A 25,077-nucleotide genomic window follows, 5' to 3' on the forward strand; every position below is an offset into this window, starting at 1 on the left:
TTAAACCTGTGATAGCAGTAGAAAACATTATTCTAATATATTAATATTATTAATCATAATTATTATTATGGGAACGAAGGATGTGAAGATGCATATAAAATATGTAGGTTTAAAAGTTAATAATAGCCCAGGGGCGTATACAGGAATTTTTCCATGGCCAGAGGGCTTATTATTTTTTTTCCAGGGGGCGTCTCAGTGCCCGTTGGAATCTGAAACCCCCCTAAGGGGGGACTAAGCCCCATCGGCCCTCCCCCTGTATACGTCTCTGAATGATACCCAACATCAATGGTCATAATTGTTCCAGGTACACAATTCCCTCCTGGACATGATACTGTTGTAACCATAGGGTCAGGAGAATCTTCATTTCCGGTCAAACCCGGAGACAGGACGGATCCAACTTCAAACATGACATGACCTTCATGATCAGACGTTACCTGGAATAGACATTTAGACTTAATCAACTGGGATATCATCTTATTATTTTTTTTCATTAATTATAAAGCTTGGCGTCAATTCAATTTATCACATACAATACAGATATGATATGTCAAGAAAGTAACTTATCAGTTATTATAATTTAATTTGAAAAGGAATTGAGTTTTGCCACACACTCAAATGTTCTAATCTCTATATCCTTGCAAAGTTGCTGATGATATAAACTTTTGATATTTCAGACTTATAATAGATTTAAGTTAGACATTAGGTTTTTCGAGTATTATGTGCGTATTTGAAATAACGAAGGTCTATGACATCGGGTTGTAAAGAAAAATCCTTATGCCAATGCTGTAAATATTTGTAAATATTTGATCTAACAGAATCCAATGTTGGAAAATAAAGGGGGATTTGTGGTGAGAACAAGTTTTAGAACAGTAAAAACATCTGTTTTAAATGGTTGAAAATGAGGCCCATCTTGCAAGAATTTGAGCTGTGTATTGATGCTGGATATATTGACCTTGTAGTCAGCGTCTGTTTTATTCCCAGTATATCCTTGTCCTGTGAGAACTCCTGAACTACCATCTGGAGAATAACTCTTGTAGGTCATACTCACCGGAGACGGTAACCTACAACCAAAAGAAAATTGAGTTATGGTTACATGCAGGGTGTCCCACATAATTTCGGGTCGTTTATGGGTCTAAATTACGATTTTTGGAACTAATCAGTTAAAGAGAATGATTCGGTTTAAAAATTGTATAAGCCTAATTAGACATTAGGTTTTTCGAGTATTATGTGCGTATTTCAGCTTTAAATCTAGGAGATAATCCTATATGATATGGGACGCTCTGTAACTAAAACAGGTCAAGGATCCACATAATTCCATCTAATAAGATCCTAAATGTTGAAAGATTGATTAGTATTAGGGGCAGAATGTTGTTGTTGTAAATAATTGGAAGCATGATGTCAAGTTGTAGAAACAGATCCATACAAGGGTGTAATGCATCTTTGGATCCATATAACTGCAGAATGTATACTGCAAGGGAGTGTTTATTTTTATGCTGTATTTCATAAGTTATCTCCCCAGGGAATAAGATTAAAGGGAAGGGAAATGGCGCTGGTCTGGCATGAGAAAGCCAGTCGAACTGCTTAGTAGAAGAGTTCGTTATCACACACGCACACTCTTTTGGTACAGACACACACCATGACTACTGTCAAGGAAATTGCAGAACAATGTCGTCAATTATAGTTAAGCTTGAATAACGAGTAGTTTATTGTAAACTTTAATCAATTTATATTTATATTCTTTGCATTAAAATTTGGCTTATAGTGTTGACTTAAATAAATTAATAATATATAAGATGTAAATTAAACTTATTTTTAAATAAACAATTAATAAAAATCAAATGTACACACCTAGACTGTACAAATACCGAGATTCTTATGTACTGTATATACCTACAGTACACGCCTTCGGTTCGTTATCTCTTAAACACACTCTTTTGGTACAGACAAACATACATGACGTTTCCGCTCCCTAATTATTTGTTATATTTATTACTGATATTTACATATTTTACCACCCCAAATGCAGTACACAATGCCAGTGTGGTACACGTTCACAAAAAAACTGCCAAAGTTCACAATGACACAGAAAGTGTATTTTTTACGACCCTAAATATACATTCAACCCAGATCCCATTTGCATGCAGATCAGCAATGAAATTATATGGACCCATGAAACAGGTCTATCCGTGTTTGTCATCTTCTACTCCTTGCTAACAAATGTTTGGAATGGTATGGATAGAAAGAATCTATGTAAGAAAGTCCCGGGAAAAGAAGTTTCTGAACAAAAACCTGGAAATAAAAATTTTGGAAAAAAGTCCGAATTTTCTCAAGTCCTTGGAAAAAATGTCACTGGAAATAAAGTCCTGCGTTTTGGATTCCTGGGACTTTTTTCCTTAAAATAGTTTGGGGGCTGTCAATTAAGTCCCAGGAAATAAGATCAAAGGGAAAAAGTCCTGATGAAAGTATATATCCGAAGAAAAAAAAACCAAGAAAAAAAGTCCTAAATCTTGTGAAAATGAGGTCAAGTCTAAGACGTTTTTATAAAAAAGAGTTTTTTACGCATCTTGTACTTTGAATATAGCCATGGGGGTGTTTTTAATGTCAATTGCCCCTTTTTGTATGGTTATGAACATCCTTTGTTCCCATGAGTTTTCCACTATAATAGGACGTGTTTGTATAAAATCATACTGGAATCAGAAAAAAAGTCCTAGAAAATAAAGTCTCGAATTGATAAAACTTTATTTCCGGAGACTTTTTAATTTAAGAACTTTATAGTGCAAAATATTAGGACTTTTTTCCGGAACCTTTTTCCCAAGATTGGTCTTTTTAAAGAAATATAGGAATTAAGTTTTAGCAACAAACTCAAATTTACTAAGATATAGGGATTTGAAAAGTTGCAGTTTTTATTTAATTTTAAGCTCTTTCTCTTTCTCAAGGCTAAGTTGATGTCAATATAAACACAAGCTAAAAAGGTGTCACAAAGTGTCGATTTTTCCCCCCCCCCCCATTAATTAAGTTTTAGTAATTTCATTTTATAGTCAAACAACCAAAACTTTGAGATTTAAAATGTGATCAAAGGAGAAAAGTTAAACCTGTGATAGCAGTAGAAAACATTATTCTCATCTCTGTCTACGCAGCATCCTCGGGACTCACAAACTTCCTAGTAAAAATTTAAATGATTTAGTTCTGTGCTAACTGATTTTATCGTGACTTTCAAAGATGTGCCTAAGCGGAGAGACTTTGAATTCAGTTTTAAATCCAAACAACCAAAAAACTATTTAAAAAAAAATATTTTTTAACGAAAAGTAGGACTTGAAAATCTGTTACTTAGCGGTCTAAATTTTTTTTTGAATACTTAAATAAATCATTTATTCAAAATATAAACCACTGGGGGGTTATTTGCAAAGTTTTACTAAAGAAAATTGTTCAATACTATTTGAAACACTTTTGGGTTGTGGAAAACAACAAAACTTCTCAAGACTTATACTTCATAATCAATAAATTTCTTTTTTCTTTTTCTAATTTTTGATTTTCATACTATATGTGATACTAACTAATATTAATTTAAAATTTTTTTTTTACAAATATAAACTTACAACTGAGAATATGTTTATATCAGGAAGACAATCTACTCTGAAGGAATCCTTGACGCCACAAGTTCCAGAATATTTAGAGTTAGAGTCCTGCAACAAAACATCTGTTAGAGTCCTGCAACAAAACATTTGTTAGAGCCCTGCAACAAAACATCTGTTAGAGTCCTGCAACAAAACATCTGTTAGAGTCCTGCAACAAAACATCTGTTAGAGTCCTGCAACAAAACATCTGTAAGAGTCCTGCTACAAAACATCTGTTAGAGTCCTGCTACAAAACATCTGTTAGAGTCCTGCAACAAAACATTTGTTAGAGTCCTGCAACAAAACATCTGTTAAAAGGATTGATAATATATTTGAAAAATAAATTACCAGATCTCAACGGTCGATAAAATTTTGTTTAGAATAACCTCTTTTCATAAAATATCCAGCCTCTAGACATTGACATATGAACAACTCTGAGAGTTAGTAATCAAAGAAATAGAGTCTTTGTCACAAACTCGAATTTTACAAGTTGAGTTTTATACAGCTGAACTAGTATATAGCATATACTTAATAGAGAAGGTTTAGATTGTACGCCTTGTACAAGTTGAGATGGGTGCATGAGTGTTATAGCTGAACTAGTATATAGCATATATACTTAATAGAGAAGGTTTAGATTTTACGCCTTGTACAAGTTGAGATGGGTGCATGAGTGTTATAGCAGAACTAGTATATAGCATTTATACTTAATAGAGAAGGTTTAGATTGTACGCCTTGTACAAGTTAAGATGGGTGCATGAGTGTTATAGCTGAACTAGTATATAGCATATACTTAATAGAGAAGGTTTAGATTGTACGCCTTGTACAAGTTGAGATTAGTGCATGAGTGTTATAGCAGAACTAGTATATAGCATATACTTAGTTTAAATACATCTCTTCATTTATAATTTTCCATATTTGTAATTAAGAAATACCTGAGCAGAAATATATCCTGTGTATTCCATAATAGATGGAACACCAATAACGAGTCCAAAGCAGAGCAGGACAAGGTAGAATATTCTCATCTTAACATGTACATATTAATCATCTATGCATACATAATTATAATCTTCTAGTAATTTATGTTTGTTTATATATTAGATCATAACTCATGAACCCCATTCCCCGATTTGCCTAAAATTTGGACAAAAAAACTTTGTAAAACATGTAAAAATTCTAAGTTAAGGGAGTTGACTTTGAAGAAAGTTTAATATTTTAGAATTATTTTTTTATATTGAGTTAATAACAATATCACCTCTTTCTTGTAGAGTAGGAACTCCCACCATTTTAACTTTCTCCTTTCAATTTCATCCTCGAACCCTCTATTTTCAAAATATTTAGAAAAAACTAAAAACCTTCCAACATAAGATATGTCTGTGATTTTCATAAATGTTTTACTTTGACAAAAATATTTCTTGAATTCCTGGTGGTTAATTCATTTCTTAAATCATTACTGTTGAATTCCTCGTCAGCAGAAGACGAGTCTACCTCCTCCAGATAGGTGATTATCTTTTCCTGAACCAGTTCAACAATTAGAATCAGAAGGGACAAGATTTTATGAATATCGAGACGTAGCTGAGCCGCGCAGACGTAGTTCAGCTACTTCTCTCGTGCGTTAGTTTAAGCCATGCCTCGCTATCCATTAAATGTGTTCCCAGGAAAAACTCCTTTATCATAATTAGGTCCTTATTCAAGGCACAAAAAGAACGGTACGTTTCCAATCGCAATTTTGAACTTACAGCTCAAAGGAACTGAACGTTTTCCTTAAACTGTAATTTTCACATCCATACATGGCGTAGACCTATGATATTTTAAAAATTTTAATATTGCTGAAGTGGGATCTATCTTTTGTAAATCTTGGGATCAAGCATTAATCTCCAGCTTATGCAGGCCTACGGATTCATTGAATTCCTCTTCGATTGCCCGTGAAGGCTAGACCTGCAGACAAAAAACTATTTTATTTCTCTCAAATTTAAAAGTGTCCACATTGAATATCAAAATTCAATGGTTGAAATTATCAATACTCCGCACAAAAGTTCCATTATCAGGAAAAAAAACTTCTATTCGCAACGCATGCAGTGCAAAGGAACTGAACGCTTTTCCCCAAACTCAAATTTTTAAAAACCTTACATATTTGTAACGCTATGTCGAGAACCTTTGATATTTTAAACAATTAATTTTGCGGGGCAAATTTTCAAAATTGTCAAAATTTTAAAGATTTATAAAAACAGGTTGCAAAGTTTTATTGAAGTTGAGAAATTGAGTTTAGGGCAAGTGTCAATGGTTCCTTTTATTCTAATTATGTATTTAAATAGTAAAATATGGTTCCGGAACCAGATTAAGTGAATTGGAGAGAAGTTGCTGAAATACCCACCACCGGTTCAACCACTTCTCATAGTGCTCACGGAATCAAATTCTGAATCAGCGATTCAAAGTTTAAGTAAAAGATACGTGGTTAGACCGCTATATACATAGAACTCAACGACTACTCCATTTTTTATTTAACTCAAACGTTAAATTTTTATAATTAACCTCTTTTCTTCTTAACATTTTGTCCCGGTTCGTCCCATGCAGTGCCTAAATTGAACAATAACTATCAACTGTTTAAAGTTTATCTTCTATGACTTTAAAAGCTCTAATACTGCAGCACAGCTCTTATCAGCTAATTTATTATTGATTTTTATGTTTAAACAGCTACACATTCCAATCCTATGTAATTCACCAATTTTATCAATGTATTTTTTTTAGATCATTTAGCTCGTTATACATGGTTTCTTTGTTTAAACTTTATATGATAAAATTAGAATTAGCACCGGGAAATAAATTTTAAAAAACATTTACAGTGAAAAGAAATGTACGACATTTGACATTTCGTTGGATGTTATAACATTTTAGTGCAAATCATAAACTGAAAGAGTCCTAATCAAAAGGAATTGAGTCTTTGTCACAAACTTAAGTTTTCTAATCTCTATATCTTTGCAGCCAATAGTTGTAAACCTTAGCTGATTATTTGATCCATATTTTGAAAAGTCTAAGGTTTACGACATTGGTTTGCAATTTGCAAAGATATGCGAATAGGATTTATTTTTGTGACAATACGACATTGGTTTGCAATTTGCAAAGATATGCGAATAGGATTTATTTTTCTGACAATTTCTTTGTATTATCAACCATTTCTATTTCTATCTGACATGTTTAAAGAAGTTAGTATTAAATCGTTTTCAGAATCTAAAGTAATCTTCATCTGATCAAAATATTTAAAGAATTCTGGTGGTGTGGTGTGGGGGGGCTATAGGGGCTTAGCCCCCCCTCCCTAGCTCGGGATCAGAAAAATCTATGGTTTCAAGTATTTCAAGGGGGTACTAAGATCTCAAAGGATGCTGAGGTCTGAGCCCCCATCGGAACAAATTCCAGAGATGCTGAATGCTGAATGATTAATTTTCCACCGAGTATAACAATGTAAGAAGGTACTTAACTCTTACATCCATCTAAAAGTCTCTAATTCTTTAGCCCTTCAGAGACTAAGGGTGACAATGACATGACAAGTTTAGAAATAGATTGAAAGGAAAGAAGAAGAATTTAGCTAGGTTAGATTGAAAGGAAAAAAATATGAGCTAGGATAGATTAAAAGGAAAGAAGAAGAATATAAACTGGGATAGATTAAAAGGAAAGAAGAAGAATATAAACTGGGATAGATTAAAAGAAAAGAGGAAGAATATAAACTGGGATAGATTGAAAGAAAAGAAGAAGAATATAAACTGGGATTGAAAGAAAAGAGGAAGAATATAAACTGGGATAGATTAAAAGAAAAGAGGATAAACTGGGATAGATTAAAAGGAAAGAAGAAGAAAATAAACTGGGATAGATTGAAAGAAAAGAAGAAGAATGTAAACTGGGATAGATTGAAAAGAAAGAACAACAATATAAACTTGGATAGATTGAAAGGAAAAAAGAAGAAAATAAACTGGGATAGATTAAAAGAAAAGAAGAAGAATATAAACTGGGATAAATGAAAAGGAAAGAAGAAGAAAATAAACTGGGATAGATTGAAAGAAAAGAAGAAGAATATAAACTGGGATAGATTAAAAGGAAAGAAGAAGAATGTAAACTGGGATTGATTGAAAGAAAAGGAGAAGAATTTAAACTGGGATAGATTAAAAGGAAAAAAGAAGAATATAAACTGGAATAATTAAAAGGAAAGAAAAAGAATATAAACTGGGATAGATTAAAAGGAAAGAAGAAGAATATAAACTGGAATAATTAAAAGGAAAGAAAAAGAATACAAACTGGGATAGATTGAAAGGAAAGAAGAAGAATACAAACTGGGATAGATTGAAAGGAAAGGAAGATTATAAATTGGGAAAGATTGAAAGGAAATAAGCTGAGAACATAAACCGGGTTTTAAACCTGGATTAAAAGGAAAAAAGAAGAAACCAAAATGGTATTACCATTCATCCACTCCTTAATGTTGAAACTTCCCGTGAGATTTTGTAGATCTATTTCTTTAAATTTACAATTTTCTGAGATTTGTCGAAATAATCTTCAGTTTCGCCCTGAAAATTCCGTGTTAATTATCTTTTTTTTTAATCATAGAGAGTCCCCCCTTAGCACACCATTGGGCTCCGCTCCTTCCCCCTCAGCACGTAGTTTACAGGATTTACAGAAACGAGATGGTCGAGATGGTCTGCTCTTAGAGCTCTTACTTCCTAATAAAACCTTAAACCTTATTTCCTTAAATGAATTTAAGGAATTCTTTGTTGAGTTGGTTTCGTTGGTTGGATGTCGAATCTGTAAGTTGGTTTCTAGCGAGACTCCGCTGCGTTGTAATCAATTATTTGATTCATGATTCATCTTAAATATACTAAACCGGATACTTAAGAGGATGTGATTAAGGTTAAGAAATCTTAATGGATTTGGGGTCGAACGAAAGGCTTTTATTGACAAATCTACACGTTAAATATATCGTTCAAATCGTGAAGAAATAGTATACTCTTATTTCAGAATTTACTGATAAATTTATGATTTATAAATGAGAAGTTAAGATTTGTCCTCTGCTGATTATATGATGGACCCTGAGGATCAGGACCAAGAAAGAACCGAAATCTTGTCTGCTCCGTCTGAGAAGGAGTAAGTCCCTCGATTTAATTACATATGATTGTTTCTATAATTTTATTACTGTTTAGAGATTTATAATTTTTGTCAAGTTGGTTCTATCTGCAGATGAGGTTTGTGGGCGTGCTTCTAAAACTAATAGATCCCTTTAACTAAAATATATTTTATAACTAGTGTTCTTTGTTATCCGATTTCTGTCCTTGAAAACGCGTTTTGTTACTCAAATTGAGTAAATTTGTCATTTCATACATAGTAAAATTTGACACTCCACTGAAGAGAATCACTCCAGAGTATAGAGTTAGTTACTCCATAGTAGAACTAGTTACTCAATAGTAGAATTAGTTACTCTATAGTAGAGTTAGTTACTCAATAGTAGAGGTTACTCAATAGTAGAGTTAGTTACTGGTATATTCCTAGAGAACGATTTTTGGACCCCCCGCCCCCCCCCTCCTATCAATTTTGTACATGGGTCTGACAGGAAGTGTCTTAACTTNTACTCAATAGTAGAGTTAGTTACTCAATAGTAGAGTTAGTTACTCCATTGTGTTAGATATACTCAATAGTAAAGTTAGTTACTTAATAGTAGAGTTAGTTACTTAATAGGAGAGTTAGTTACTCAATAGTAGAGTTAGTTACTCCATTGCGTTAGATACGGTGTCACTAGGAAGCTGGATAGCATTCAACACCAGGTAGCACGGTTTATTCTACAACTACCAAGTTCATCATCCAAGGTAGCTGGGTACATGGATGCGGGGTTTAAACCAATGCGGGACAGGATAAAGGAGCGAGTAGCTGTGTATGTGTGGGAAATCATGCATAAAAAACGAGATCCTATTCTGTCTAGTACATTCGACGCGGTGATCGGAGCACGTGACGACCCGTGGGCGAGAATGGTTGGGGAACTGGTTGCTGAGTTGGGACTCGATGTGTTTGAGGGTCCTAAATCTAGGCTGAAGAAGAGACTTACCGAAACAATGATAAACGGGGTCCTGGAGCAGAAAAGACAGTTGGTGTCCCTCAACTGTATGCCCACCCCTCGAGTATGGTTCAAGCTCCAGCCGCATGTGTGTGATAGCACTGTAGGGGGTGTTTTGAACAGACTGAGAGCCGGGGATGCAGGGCTTGGTAATCGTCGCCCAAACATCCATGGCTCCAGCACCAAGTGGTGTCCGCTATGCCTAAATAAAGGGATAGTTAACCGCCTTTCGGAACATCATGTTGTTGTATCCTGCCAGGCAGTAGCCTATGAGAGGTCTGCCACAGGTCTAGGAGCCCTTATGATAGGGAGGTCTCAGAGCAGTAGGGCAACCCTTATGGGGATATTAGGGGGAGATAATGTTTCAAAAGAAGTGCTTCTTAAGAGGACCGCCAAGATAAGCTTACTATTGGATCGGTGGATGGATTTGGCAGGAGCAACATAAATGCGGGTAACCTCTTTTCTTCGCCTAAAGGGTTGTTTGATACCAACCGTCCAATGGAGTTAATTGACGAGCCACTGGCTGGAATGTATCAACTTTTTATCTTATGACAATGGAATAATTGTTGAGGGTATAAAGGTCCAGTTAGAGTAGGTGTGGGACAGTGCTTCCCGTGCCTGCCGGCGGTCTGGGGGGTTCATAACGGGACCTCTTGTTCAGTTTTTTTTTCAAATATACATTCAAATATACTCCATAGTAGAGTTAGGTACTCAATTGGAGAGTTAGTTACTCAATAGTAAAGTTAGTTACTCAATAGTAGAGTTAGTTACTCCATTGTGTTAGATATACTCAATAGTAAAGTTAGTTACTTAATAGTAGAGTTAGTTACTTAATAGGAGAGTTAGTTACTCAATAGTAGAGTTAGTTACTCCATTGCGTTAGATACTCAATAGTAAAGTTAGTTACTCAATAGTAGAGTTACCTCAATAGTAGAGTTAGGTACTCAAAAGTAGAGTTAGGTACTCAAAAGTAGAGTTAGTTACTCCATAGTAGAGTTAGAGCAGATGTTACTACTTGTTGGCTCCTTAATAACTTCATATTAGAGTAGGTCCATCCGAAGTAGAGTTGGGCATTTCATAGTAAATACTAAATTGTGTCACTTTATAGTAAATTTTGTCATTTCATAATGAATTTTGTCATTTAATAGTAAATTTTATCATTTCATAAGTAAATTATATCACTTCACAGTAAATTTTGTCATTTCATCGTGAATTTTGTCATTTCATAGTGAATTTTGTCCTTTCATGGTAAATTTTGTCATTTCTTAGTAAATTTTGTCATTTCATAGTAGAGTTTGTCATTTCATAGTAGAGTTTGTCACTCAATAGTGTAGAGTTTGTTGTCCTAGTAAACATAAAATACCTTGTTGAGTGAACACCCCATCTACAATTAAACGTTGTGAAATTAATTCTTTATTTGATTTAATCTGGAGTTAATAATTAATCTTAAGATCCATTTTTTTGTGTGCCCACTAACTTAGTAAATTGATACTGAACTGAGAATGATGAACAGTATAGAATGAATTAATGATTCATTGATCTGTCCTGTGTATTGTATAAGATTTTGTATTTTTTTCTGATGAAATAATTAAAACTTTCAATATTGATCCAAAATTAGAAAAGACTTATATTTTAATAACTTTAACTCGTTGCTTTTAACCATACATCATTGATTTTCACAGACCTGGATCCAGGAAGCCAAAAAAATGCGATTTAAAATCCTTTAAGGATATTTCTATACTGTTTCCATGACTAGGTGGTACCATGGACGACTGGACAGATTTCAGTCGGAGGAACGTCTCCGACTCACGGAGAAGCACGGGAGTTATTTAGTTCGGGAGAGCGACCGTAAACCAGGATCATACGTCCTCTCATATTTCGGCCAGACTGGAATAAACCATTTCCGGTGAGAATTTTACCTTAAGGATGGGGTTAACAGAGATGAGGCCGAGGGTCTATGTTATTTCTAACTGTCATATTTTCTAGTATCCTCAAAATATTTGTTACATCTACCTTTGTAGAGAGGGGGAGGGGGGGGGGGGTTGGCTAAAAAGTACTCCTAATGTTTCACCAATGAAGTTTTAGCTCATTAGTTGAACTTATTTCAGAGTTACCGCTGTATGTGGAGATTTCTATATTGGAGGTCGGCAGTTCGATTCTCTTCAAGACCTCATTGGATACTATACTCATATATCTGATCTTCTTAAACATGAACGGTAGAGTAACATAGGATACTATGCTCATATAATTGATCTTCTTAAACATGAACGGTAGAGTAACATAGGATACTATACTCATATATCTGATCTTCTTAAACATGAACGGTAGAGTAACATTGGATACTTTACTCTTATATCTGATCTTTTTAAGCATGAACGGTAGAGTAACAAAGGATACTATACTCTTATATTTGATCTTTTTAAACATGAACGGTAGAGTAACATAGGATACTATGCTCTTATAATTGATCCTCTTAAACATGAACTGTAGAGTAACATAGGATACTATAATTGATCCTCTTAAACATGAACGGTAGAGTAACATAGGATGCTATGCTCTTATAATTGATCCTCTTAAACATGAACAGTAGAGTAACATAGGATACTATGCTCTTATAATTGATCCTCTTAAACATGAACTGCAGAGTAACATAGGATGCTATGCTCTTATAATTGATCCTCTTAAACATGAACAGTAGAGTAACATAGGATACTATGCTCTTATAATTGATCCTCTGAAACATGAAAATAAAATAAAATTTGTCTTCTCGTGGAATAAGAATTTCTTGATCTTTTTTCCTCACCCAATAACAGTGAACCATATATCCTTGTCTAGACTTCAGCACCCTGTCCCCCCTCCTGAACCTGTCAATGATAAGAAGAGAATGGTTGCTATACTACCCTACACAAAGATGCCTGATACCGATGAAATTACATTCCAAAAAGGTATTTTAGTAAAATTTGCTTCAAAACGACAAAAATAACATTTTTAAAATATGCGGTGTCGTGCGATATTAAAGGATCCTTGATATTGATGAGCATTTTTTAAAGTTAAAAACAATTGGCGGTATCCTTTCAAAAAGAAAGTTAACAAGAAAAATTTTAAATAAATTTAAATTATTTTTTGTTTATAATAAGTTATTCTTTAAAGTGCTGGGACGGAAGGTAGTGAAAAATATTTTGAAATGCTTAATAGTTCAGAGCTGAAAACTTTAGAATGGTGGATATCGGGATTAAGGCTAAATCCAATCTTTTTCTTAATCTCGAGATTAAATATTGCTTGTTCTCCTCTCATTTTTAATCTCCAGATTAATTATCCGATCAGGATTAAGGATATCCCATTCTAAAGTTTTTAGCTCAGATGAATTTTTGATGAACTTGAATTTTTTAGGCGATATATTCTTCGTACACAACGACCTCGGCGATGGCTGGCTATGGGTTACAGGTCACAGAACTGGAGAGCAGGGTCTAGTATTTAAGGTAAAGTTATTATATTTTTGTTTGACCGGAATCATTTAAACATAGTTGAACTGCTTTTGAAATTGAACCGGCGCTCAAGAGAAGTGGTTCAACTTAGTCTAAGTAGTTCAAGTACAAACTTTGCTCCTCACAATCCTCTTTTTTATAAGAACGAAGCTGTAGATCTACTAGTTAGAGCAGGTAAGAACCTTACTAAAAATCGACTCAATACAGTAAATATTATAATTTGTACGATTTCCATTGTAACATTTCATAGAACTAATAAACTCCTGTTCAAGGACCTGGAAGTTTCTTGGTTCGTCCCAGTGATAATTCACCAGGAGATTATTCTCTCTTTTTCCATATAAATAATCAGGTTAGTGAGCAAGAATTAATATTTATTAACTAACTGATTTCTTGGGAATCTTCAAAACATAATTATTTTTTTAGATCCAGAGATTTCGAATAGAAAAGAAAGGAGTCAAGTATGTAATGGGAGGAAGGACATTCGATTGTCTCAATGCTGTGATTGACAGGTTTTTTTTATTTTTGTTTATTTTATTAATTAATCAATAATCATAAAGGATCTTATTTCCACAACCTCTACTTTTAGAGGTTTTAAAATTTTTTCGCCTGAAACACTTAATTTTGTATGTTTATGTTTATTTCATAAATAAATAATTTTTTACTTACTTTACAACGTAGAACCGCCTTTCTGCCTGAAGTTTTTAGTTACAGTCTATAATACTATGCAACATGACGATGAGCATTTCGGATATCTTGCCAGATCTAACGTTGTATTTTTTCATAAATAGTGATTGATTGCCGGATGCATGAATACCGGAAGAAATACAAATTCGCTAGCATTAAATCATAAGTGTAACCCTCCTTCAACCTAAAGAACACGTATTTATAATACTTAGAAGACAATATTAAGGTTAAACTGAATGTTTTCAGGTACAAGACTGAGCAGATAGTTGAAGGATTTACTCTCGGCCACCATGTTAAAAAACAGAGCTGTGAAGACGACGGAAGTTTTCCAACTCGTCAGGAGGAACCGGAGGAGAGCGCGGCTGAGAAAATTTACGCAAGTTTACGCGAATGTCGTGAACAAGCCGATCCCAAGCGTCAGAAAGGCGTAAAAATGCAAGGATTCCTTAATAAGAAGAAGGAACAGAAAGAAAAGTGGAAATCTCAATATTTTGTTCTAAAACAGGAAGGATCAGATTGCCATATGTACATCTACGAACATCCCAAACGAACCAAGCCTAAAGGATTAATAGACCTGTCCTGTGCCTATATGTATATGGTTCATGAATCCCTGTTTGATAAACGAAATGTGTTCCAGCTGGTGGAGCGAGCTCTACCATGTCTTGCAACAACTACATACCTCTCAGCAGAGACAGCCTCGGAGCTGGAGGATTGGTTTACAGCCATCAAACCTCTCTGTGTCCCCCAAATGGTTCGTTCTCCCAAGGTTGCCAAACTCCGTGAGGTTCGAACCCTCTTCTTATCTATCTCCGAGGCTCATAGGCTGCCCTTGAAACTTGTTCCAAACCCTTACTGTGTAATATCTTTCAATCAAGTAAGTTGTATTGCATTACACATGTCAAGATGATTATAAAAAAAGCACTATTTGTCATTTAATTTTGGTCTGAAAATGGAGGATTGTTGGATCGGTTTAGTTTTTCAACCGTACTAAGGGTAATCTCAAATTTTCGATAAGCAAAGAATATGAGAAAAAAATGACAATTCTCAAAAATAATTAAAACAATATTATTTTTTTTGATACCGTAAAATCTAACTATATTTTGAAGATCCCTCTAAATCTAATTTAAAACTTGGTAAATAAAGACTGTTTGTCAATGTAAACTGTGGATAATGAAGTGTGTGTTTAGGTAAGGATTGCGAAGACGAAGGTGAAACTAGGTCCTGACCCTGTATTTGACGAAGAGTTTGAACTCGACGATATTCCTCCTGATGTATTCACTGTTACAGTCACAGTTTTTAATAAGGTAAACTTTATTAGAGTTTTAAACTGTACATGTTATGCAATTGTACCAGATACAGTCTGTACAGTCTGTATAGGGGGGGGGGGCTTTCAGATCTAATCTCTTAATTCCTAATACCTAGAAATATACAGGTTGTCCAAAAAATAATGAGAAAGGCTATTGGAGAACTTTTCTGCATTAATAAGTCTAAACTTTAGTTCTCAGCATAACAGCTTGACAAGTTTTTTTCTTCTCTTCTCAATTTACAATATTAAAACCCTTAGAATGTTTATTGTACAATTAAATATTTCACAATAAAGGAATTGAGTCCTTGACACAAATTAAGATGTTCCTTTCCCGATATCTTCGCAGCCCAATATTCAACCTTGTCTAACTATGAATTCTGTTGGCTCAAATGATTTAAGTTTGAAATATGAAATTTTCATTTTATCAAGTTTCAAATATATAGGGATCAGAAAATGTTAGTTTGTGGCAAATACTCAATTTCTTTTAGAAATTTCCTTATTTTCTCGAGCTAAGGACAGGATCTAGAGTAGTAAATGATTCATCTATTGATTTGATTATTCTGTAACTCATTGTGTGCTTAACCCCGTAGAAGGTCTAGGTCTCCCATAGTGGGACTTTCAAATTAAGCCTCTTATTTCTTATTTCTTTTTGATCTGATTGAAGAAACTCATAATTGTGGAATGTTTAGGCTAAACGAGGGAAGGATACCGAGGTAGCAGAGCTGATCCTTGAGTTGAGTAATGTCCGTAACAGTGAGGATATAGAGGATTGGTTCTCTCTCAGTGGTGTAACTCCTATAGGAGAGTGGGGAACTATTAGACTCAGGACCAGATATCTTCATGATCTCATTATGCCACAGGTATCTATCTATCTATCCATCTATCGAGGTAGAACGTTATTTATGATATTGGTATGTTTTCAAGCAATGCTTCCGGATCCGGCTCTTTGGATCCTGATTCTACAAAAACTTGTGTGTCTGTAAAATATAAATAGGAATAACTGATGGGAAATTATTTCTATTTTTTTTAAAGGAAACTCGTGAAAGTCAAAAATGTATTCGTGCCTGATCTAATTTAACAAAATGGTTCCCGGTTTCGAATCCCCACCAAAAAGAACTTCAAATGAATGTATTTTGCTAATATGCTTATTAAAGAATTAAAAAATTGGAATATTTACGAATTTCTCCTTATGGTGAAGAATTTCAAGAAATGACACCAAAGCTGAAAACTTTAGAATAGGATATCCTTAATCCCGATTTGATAATTAATCTGGAGATTATATCATGGGGAGAACAAGCAATATTTAATCTGAAGATTAAGAAAAAGAGTGGATCAAGCATTAATCCCGATATCCACCATTCTAAAGTTCCCAGAGCAGAGCTGAAAACTTAAGATTGTGATATCCTTAATCCCGATTGGTTAATTAATCTTGAGATTAATGATAGAAGGAGAACAGGCATTATTTAATCTTGAGATTAAGAAAAAGAGTGGATCAAGCATTAATCCCGATATACACCATTAAAAAGTTCCCAGCTCCGAAGTATTTTTATAGAAGAATTGGTTCAATATGTATTTCGAGGCACTAATTATATAATATTGTAGGACGAATATTCTCCGTTGAAGGAATTGATCCTGAATCCTCTGCTGGAGGTTGTTGTTTCCCTCGCAGATATTTGTCACACAGATCGTCTTCCTCTAGCTTCTTCTCTTCTTAGAATATTCAGGTTCACTATTTCTTACTAATACTGCATTTTTATAATGGGATGCTCAGGGGGGGGGGCAAGAGGGTTATTGCCCCACCCCCATGGATACGCTTCATTATAATAACTTTCTTTATTTCAAAACACTATATTTGGTTCTAGAGATACAAAAATGTATACAGTAATCTCTTATTTTAATTTAAAATTCCACAGCAGCGTGGCCTAGCTTTTAGTTTCAACAGATTGAGAGACGACACACAATATTGTGTCAGATTTTTCGTCGAAAATTACCAAAAAGACGAGATTCCTACTGCAGTTGACACAGCTTTTCGCCCTGTAACGGTGGTCTGGGAATTCCATTTTGGGGTTCTTATATTTGAAGAAAATAATATTAATAATTTCTTTTTTTTTCTTTTTCTTTTAAAATACACCTTTTTTCTTCAATAATTTTCTGTCCTTATGTTGTTTTGTTTATTAATCTTAACCTTTAAAAAGAGATGTTGTTACGATCGAATCTCGGAATTCTTCTATTGCGATAGTTTGGTGTTGTAGGGGTTTTGTATTGATCTGCCATGGGTTGTAATCTGGCAGCACATTCATCCGTTCACGGTTAATTAATTCTGAGAAGAGGGCTGACAAGATTCCAGCTGCCTAAGGGCAGACCTGAGAATTGTAGTGCAGGAATTCTTCTGATATACTGGAATGAGGCCCGTGTGCCTTACAGATAGGAAACACCACACTCGTTGCTCCCAATCATTTTTAAGCCCGGATTGGATACCTCCAGGTACCTATAGCTGGCAATTCATTTCAAGCTTCTTTCTTGTTGAGTAGAAAGCATGAACCCTTTCGCTGCAAGAGATGTTGACAGCCGCCCCTCTGTCCTCCTACATCCGTCATAACTGCTTACTGCTTAGTCAGATGTTGGTTTCAGATGATTTTGAAACCAAAGGTTTGTAAGGAGTGCGGGAATCGAACCCGTAAAAACCAGTCTGGATACCAATCCAGTTACTGGCTGTGGACAAGTGTGCTTAACTCAAGTGATCTAGAGAGAACTGGTGTCACATACTAGCCACCCCACCCCAAAAGATCTTAACCTTAACGAAACAAAAAGTAGCATTTAATTTTGTTTAAGGAAGCAAAACTTAAAAAAAACTATAATTGATAATTTTCAGTTTGTGGTCTTTCTCATTATGTTACAAAACTTATTAGTTAAAGAAAATAATTTCTTAGGTTTGAGAAGAAGGAGGCTGACCTCCTGGCCTCGCTTAGTCAGCTCGAGATTGAGAGGGAAGAGGAAACTTCAACTTTATTCCGAGGAGCCAGCCTCACAACAACACTCATGGATCTGTACATGAAATCCGTCTGCCAGGACTTCTTACATACAGCACTCTTCCCTACTATTCATAGGTAGGTGTCTACTTCATGCTAAATCTTCCCTACTATTCATAGGTAGGTACCTGCTTAGTCTTCCCTACCATTCATAGGTAGCTAATTATAAGTAGCACTCCTCCCTACCATTCATAGATATCTACTTAGTTGTAGCCCTCTTCCGTACTATAAATAATAGGTACCTACTTAGTTAAGCAGTAAGCACTCTTCCCCATTATTAATAGGTACCAATTTAGTACAGGAGAAGAAAGTTCCAAACCGTGATTTGGCCCAGACCTAATTCTGAGTGTCAGATTTTGCCAATCATGGGAGTATATTCTTAATTTATAATTAATTTTGGGGGGAAAAAAATTTCTGTTTTTTTTCATGTCATTTTGCACAACTTACCTTGATAGTTATCTTTAATTTACTGTCAAGTAGTAACCAAGGGCAAGAATATGTCATTCTCATTTTTTCTCTTTTCTCTTTTTTCCTTTTTTTTCTTTATTTTATTCTTTCTTTTTTCTCCATTTTTTCTTGAATTTAGAATATACTCTTCTTCTTGAAGTAAGAATATACTCCCCTGCCAAATGTGCAAAGATATATTTTTTAACTGTTTATATTTTTCAATTTAAGTCGAGAAGTAAAAAAACCGCTTCCGTACTCTGTTTATAATTTGAAAAATTTATCTTTATTTATAATTAAATAATATTTTTAGAATTCTTGAAACCCGACAGAGTTGTGAATTGAACCCCAGCAAGATAGAATCACCAAATGAAGCTTGCGCTAACGCGGAATTTTTACTACAGGTTCGTTGGATTTAGATTAGAAGGCGTTTTACGGGAGCTAGGATATATTTAGTCAACTTTAATTTACATACTTACCATGTAACACAGTTTTATCAATCTTTTTCATCTAAAATGATCCCTGCTTTACAATATATTGAATTGATTTCCTGTAAAACAAATTAAATGATGTAAAAAATCATTTTTTTGGGGGGGGGGGGGATATTAAATTAAATATCATAATGTATTTTATATTGTACCAATTAAAAATTATTGAAGGTGTTGGATGATATCACTGAATCAATCTTCATGTCTTCAGAAGCTTGCCCAAGAACCCTCAGGTATAATAAGAACTTTGTCCATGAATGTTATGATCAAGATCAAGCTCAAGGCATAGGCCAAGACTCAAGATCAAGTTTAAGATTAGATTAAAATAAAGATAAAGTTTTTATCTAAGAGAGGAGTGTGAAACCCGCTGAATTTTTAGATTTTATATAAAGATATATTATTATTTTCTAGGTATATCTGCCACTGTCTTCAGAGAGATGTGCAGGCAAGATGGCCGAATGAAAGATTGGTGAAGACCAGAGTTGTTTCAGGCTTTATCTTCCTTCGTTTACTCTGTCCTGCCATCCTTAATCCTAGACAGTTCGGCCTTCTTTCAGGTTTCTTTCAGTTTTATACTTTCTTTAAGTTCACGTCATTCCAGGGTGTAATATTATATATACAGTACCCAACATTTGAATTGGCCGGTGTCTGAAATAAATGAGTGTAAATGTATAAATTGTAATGATATATTTTTTAAAACACATAAATACAATATGCAATAGGACAAGTATCTAGCCATTCCTCTATTTGTCCTGATAATCTCCAGGATCCTCCTTGGCATGCTCTGGGCCAGGTTTTTTCAGGTCAGGTCCCATCACCTGAAGGGTGTTGAAAAAAAGAACACAATTTTTTCTATCAAAGGATTAATTATCACCCGATCATAATAAAATTGATATCACAGTGACTCTAGGATGTCAGGACTACTAGGTTAACAAATTATTAGATTTGGTCAATCCTGCTCTGAATGTTCAGTTTACCCACAAATGATGGAAAATCGTGAAAAATGGTGTACCTCCGCGTCATACTGAACAGTTAAACTGCTGATTTGTTGATATTGTGTCAATGAATTTAATATTGCATACTTAACAGTAAAACTTATTTGGAAGGCCTGTGTTTATTGAATGTCAAGAGTAAGTTGTTTTATTAAAATTAGATCATGACCGTTCTAATAATCTGAATTCATTGATAAATAACTGATCATAATTTCAGATCCTGTCCCCCCGGCAGCTATGCGATCATTTGTGATGATCGCGAAGTGTCTGCAGAACCTGGCAAATCTAGTGGAGTTTGGGGGGAAGGAAACCTACATGGAGGTCGTCAATCCCTTCATCCTCAAGAATAAGGAGAGGATGGTCGTCTTCCTTGATCATCTTTCGGTATGTTAACAATTTTTAAAAGTCAAATTTTTTATGATTTGTAATTTTTTTTTTCCCGAACGTCACTACTTAAATGATTGTCATTCAGCAATATCCAAAAACTCTGACCTCCATGCAAAGATGACAAATCACGATTTACAACGGTACCATTAAAAGCTTTTTCTGATCAAGCATTAATTAGATAATAGATATGCAGGATTTTTTAAATTTAAACTTTATTTTCATTTGTTGTTTCTCTGCAAAAGTCATTTGCCCCTTTAAAATAATTAACCAGAAAAAACTACTTTGCAAGATAGAAAAATGAAGTTATCTTACACATTTTTGATCAGATGAGGGTTTTAAAGTACCGTTGTAAAACGGGCATTTCCATCTTTGAAGGGATGGTCACTTAAAATTACGCTTACAGTCTGAATAGTTTTCTTGATTGTAGAGTGTTCGTGAGCGTCCCTACCCTGACGAGGATAGAGTAAAGGGAGACCCTGCACGTGATCTAGCAACAGTTCATCATGTTTGTGAAAATCATCTTTCTGAACTAGTGGATATCAGTAAAGAGATGAACAGCATAAAGGTAAATTTTCTTTTATTGTAGTATTATTTAACTTCAATAAGTTATTAATTTCGAGACCCAATAACGAGAATCCATTACAAGATATATTCAAGGCCTCTCTCTTTATATCTAATTTAGTATAGTTACTTTATATTTGTGGGAGTGGGAGAATGCTTCTTTACCCTAAAAGAACGCCAGACGTTTTTTCAAGCTACTTTCCGGTGTCCGCTCATAGACTAACATATCCGATTTAAAACACTACCATTAAAAACATCGTTTTAAACTTTTCTTTATAAATAACTTGTGGATTTTTTCTACATAAAAAACGGAGATAATTATCAGGAAAACTACAAATAATAATAATCCTACAACCTTTGAAATATTCGAATTCTATGTGTAGACATTGGTAACTGTGACCGAGATGTTGAGTAAACACAAGCAGAAGTATACCGAGATGCTCGGCAGCTAGCATACCGCGGCGCCCCTCCCAGCCGGGGGGCGCCGCGTAGACACCCTCGCCTGGGATCAGGGGGAAGCATCAGCTGTACCGGGTATCGCAAGGTATGTAAAGTTTGACAACAAAAACCGATAAAAATTAAGATTTCTAATCGACAATTTTCTTGTCTCCTGATTAACAATAAGCTGTAAATTTTATGCAAATCAATTAATCGTTATTATTAAATTCATCAGATCTATTATTCTGCAGAGGAGACGAGCTTTCAACTGTATGGCAGCAGTGGCCGCAGTCCAACGATTTGGATCTTCTCTTCTGTGCTCGGGAGCATCATTGATAGCTTCAATCAATATTTCAGCGCTTTTCAAAATATCTCGTTCATTAGTTTCTGTGCCAAGCGCATCATGAACGATGCTGTGTGCTCGTAAAGATGCTTTAAACTAAAGGAGAAAAACTTTTATCTAGTTAATCTTCTTGGTAAGTATATACAAATACATGCATGTATATATTCGTTATTTAAAGGAATCTACTCAAAATTTCATCTCTCGCAGAACAGCGCTAAAACAAAATTTTGAAAATCACTTTAAAATGAAGGATCGGTATTTTTATGATGCCAATCCAGTTGGTGGAGGAGGTTGAGGATTCCTTTTTGAGTTAAAATTTTTACCCAATGCTTTTATAAGTCCAGTGAACATTTTTAAACAAGCAAATTGCATGCTTGCTTTGTAACTGCAGATAAACATTTATCATTTCTGATGAATTTTTGTACAAAATATACTTGCCTACAACTAGTACTAACCTCATTAAACTTGAAAATTAATCCTGAATTAGACTAGAATGGTTCTAAGTAGCTATAATTCCTGAATCCATTAATAACAATATATTGCTGTACCAAATTATATTCTTCGATACATTTCATAGAATCCAAATTTTCTCTTGTCCAACAGTTTGAAACACTTTCTCTCTTTGCAATGTAATTTCTAGTCTCATGACATTTATAATAATGCAATAGATGCAACAGGAGGATCGTTTAGGGACAACAGGTTCAACGATCGTCTGGATAAAACAGGGGCGATGGGAAGGTTTTCCTAGATACTACAGGGGCAAAGGGGAGGTTTGTCTAGAGGCAGCATGGGCGAAGGGAACGTTTTCTTAGATGCAACAGTGGCGGAGGGAAGGATTTTCTAGATGTAACATGGGCGATGGGAAGGTTTGTCTAGAAGCTACAGGGGCGATGGGGAGGATAGTTGCGAATTTAATCCAATTTCAACAAAAAGCCAAAAACTGCGATATCCATGAAGGCCCTGGAAATGTATATGGTGTAGAAACTTGTAACCTTGTTATTATGCTTCTGTTAGATCTTTAATATGTAAATAATAATAAGATGCTTTGTGATGTTTAATTATATTTAATTTAATATAATTTTTGCCATCTCCTCTTTAATTAAAAAAATACAGTCAGGTTTTTGGAGCAAAAACTTTAACCTTTATTAATCATCAAGAAATATTTGATCTTGAATCAGATTTATTGAGTAGGAAAAGTAGCTGAGCTACGTCGATTAAATTGAACCACTTCTCTTCGGCTTGACCCAGTGCACATGAGAACTGGTTGAACCGGCTGTAAGTGGTTCAACTTCTAGTCCCAGGAAGTTTTTAAGGTTAAGGTGTATTATATAGTTAACAATCCTTCCACAGATATTGTAAAAAATGTGTAACTGAGCCAGATCTTTAGTCTAAACCTTTTGCAAACTGCAATACACTTTCTGTGTACAGAAATCTTTCCCGAGTCTAAAACTAAAGAACGAAAAGTTTGACTTAAATTTTAAGTTCATGGTTAAATGCCACTTTTGACTTAATTTAAACCTGAACTTTAACCGTGAGGTTAAATATCTAATCCTGTGGTTAAATATTTAACTCGCCGAAATCGACGAGTTAAAATTTGAACACAGAGTTAAAATCTTGAAATCCCGCATTCCCTATTTGCATATCATCATTCAGCGGTAAGCGGCATTCAACTAATTACAATATATTCAAAAGTAAAAACCTTGATTTAATAAATTTCACGTTTTAGATTAATTAATGTTTGCACGTAAGTAATTAAAAATTTTAAAATCAGCTGATTACCAATAGTTATGTTATAATTCTTTTCTCTGATATGGTTCAGATTTTCCCGGGAAAGTCAAATTTAAATTTGAGAAAGTTTAATATTTAAGTAGCTACTCATTATTTTGCAGAACTTTTAACCTCGAACTTAAAATTCGCGCATTCTTTAGTTTTAGACTCCGATTTGAATATTTGTTGAAAAAGCTAACTTTGTAATAATTTAATTAACAGTAAGTTAAAAAGCAACTTAAAAGTTGATAAGTCGTTGCTAAAATACTTAATGAATGCTTTTTTAAATCATGCGACTATTGTACAACTCTGTTTACATTTTCCAACTGTACCAACCATTAGTACGTAAAACTGTATTTTCTTTTCTCAGCTTAACTATGTTGTGTGAGGGAGGGGAGGGAGGGAACCCCCATACGCCATGAGCCTCTGCCATGCAGACACGAGCCTCTCAGATTTGCTAGGCAGACCGAGCCTCCACTATGCAGACCGTTCTCCGCTTTGCAGTAATCGAGCCTCCACCATACAGCACATTTTTTCAATCTTTGTTTTTATGTGAAATGAAAATCTTTAACAATTTTTTGACGTAGTGGAATAAGAATTTTATTAAAGATTAGAGTTATTTTTTGATTGTCATGATCAGAAACATATATGGACTAATTAAGTGGTCTATAAGACTTATACTAAAACTTTAAACATTTCTTACGCAAAAGGGAAGATATTTGGTGGATACATATTTCTGGAGTGAACTTAATTTGTTTTGTTGTAATCTTTGATTTTAACAATACCTATTTTTGAAAAATGTTAAGATTTAAATACATGATACAAATTTTTTAGATTTAATTTGAACTACAAAAAAGGTATTGCTTAAATCATAGGTTATAAAAGATGAAATGAAATTAAATTTTTTTTTCTCTAATTAGCTTCCTTCTCATGTAAAAAAAATGTTTAAAATTTTACATACCATTTTATTAGTCATAATTAGGCACTATTTATGATAATTGATAAATACTTCTCATCTTTGAGAAACCTCTCATGCCACTATGTAGGAAAAATAAAAAAAAATTCTATTTTAACTTAACACATAAGTTTAAAAACCTCTTGTAATTAAACAGGCACATTATATTGTATTGCGCATGCTCATTTCTGCATAGCGGAGGCTCGGTCTGCCTAGCAAATCTGGAAGGCTTGTGTCTGCATAGTGTAGGATCATGGCGTGCAGGGGTTCCCTCCCTCGTATCTTGTAAAAAAAGCTCCAGAAGTTTCATCCAAACTCCAAATCTAACCATCATGAATTAGTCTAGAGAGTATTGTGCCTTTTTTAGAACATTTTTGTTTTTGTTTAAATGAACTATTTTCTCTGTACAGTGAACCTTCAAGTTTTTTTTTATCTTCAGAGATTTCTAATTTTAACATTCGTTAGTTAAGTTATTTAATAAATTGATACTTATAAGAGA

At 34.3% G+C, this 25,077-nt stretch overlaps 2 protein-coding genes and 1 long non-coding RNA gene across 3 annotated transcripts; 2 read left to right on the plus strand and 1 right to left on the minus strand.

Annotated features, from left to right (window-relative positions):
* Positions 1–88: 88 nt before the first annotated feature.
* Positions 89–11,161, minus strand: LOC111705267 (uncharacterized). The gene is made up of 10 exons (XM_023477773.1): positions 11,063–11,161; positions 10,623–10,724; positions 6,144–6,188; positions 5,035–5,126; positions 4,867–4,933; positions 4,547–4,636; positions 3,597–3,683; positions 3,093–3,160; positions 953–1,061; positions 89–434 (listed from the first exon to the last, which is right to left on the minus strand). Exons 3-10 carry the CDS (start codon positions 6,159–6,161, stop codon positions 117–119), a joined length of 849 nt encoding a protein of 282 aa, XP_023333541.1. The 5' UTR covers positions 6,162–6,188; positions 10,623–10,724; positions 11,063–11,161; the 3' UTR covers positions 89–116.
* Positions 8,585–22,947, plus strand: LOC111705268 (ras GTPase-activating protein 1). Its single transcript, XM_023477774.1, has 20 exons — positions 8,585–8,738; positions 11,456–11,605; positions 11,808–11,915; positions 12,535–12,644; positions 13,090–13,183; positions 13,258–13,358; positions 13,457–13,533; positions 13,608–13,693; positions 14,115–14,742; positions 15,056–15,172; positions 15,864–16,034; positions 16,777–16,898; positions 18,105–18,281; positions 18,961–19,051; positions 19,307–19,368; positions 19,547–19,692; positions 20,345–20,511; positions 20,942–21,079; positions 21,459–21,619; positions 21,765–22,947. The coding sequence occupies exons 1-19, from the start codon at positions 8,674–8,676 to the stop codon at positions 21,525–21,527; spliced, it is 2,679 nt and encodes an 892-aa protein (XP_023333542.1). The 5' UTR covers positions 8,585–8,673; the 3' UTR covers positions 21,528–21,619; positions 21,765–22,947.
* Positions 22,948–23,767: 820 nt separating this feature from the next.
* Positions 23,768–24,992, plus strand: LOC111705269 (uncharacterized). Its single transcript, XR_002765975.1, has 2 exons — positions 23,768–23,964; positions 24,843–24,992. It is a non-coding gene; the product is annotated as an uncharacterized LOC111705269 (long non-coding RNA).
* Positions 24,993–25,077: the final 85 nt, after the last annotated feature.

The sequence above is a fragment of the Eurytemora carolleeae genome, unplaced genomic scaffold (assembly GCF_000591075.1).
Source record: "Eurytemora carolleeae unplaced genomic scaffold, Eaff_2.0 scaffold424, whole genome shotgun sequence".
Classification (NCBI taxonomy): Eukaryota; Metazoa; Arthropoda; class Copepoda; order Calanoida; family Temoridae; genus Eurytemora; species Eurytemora carolleeae.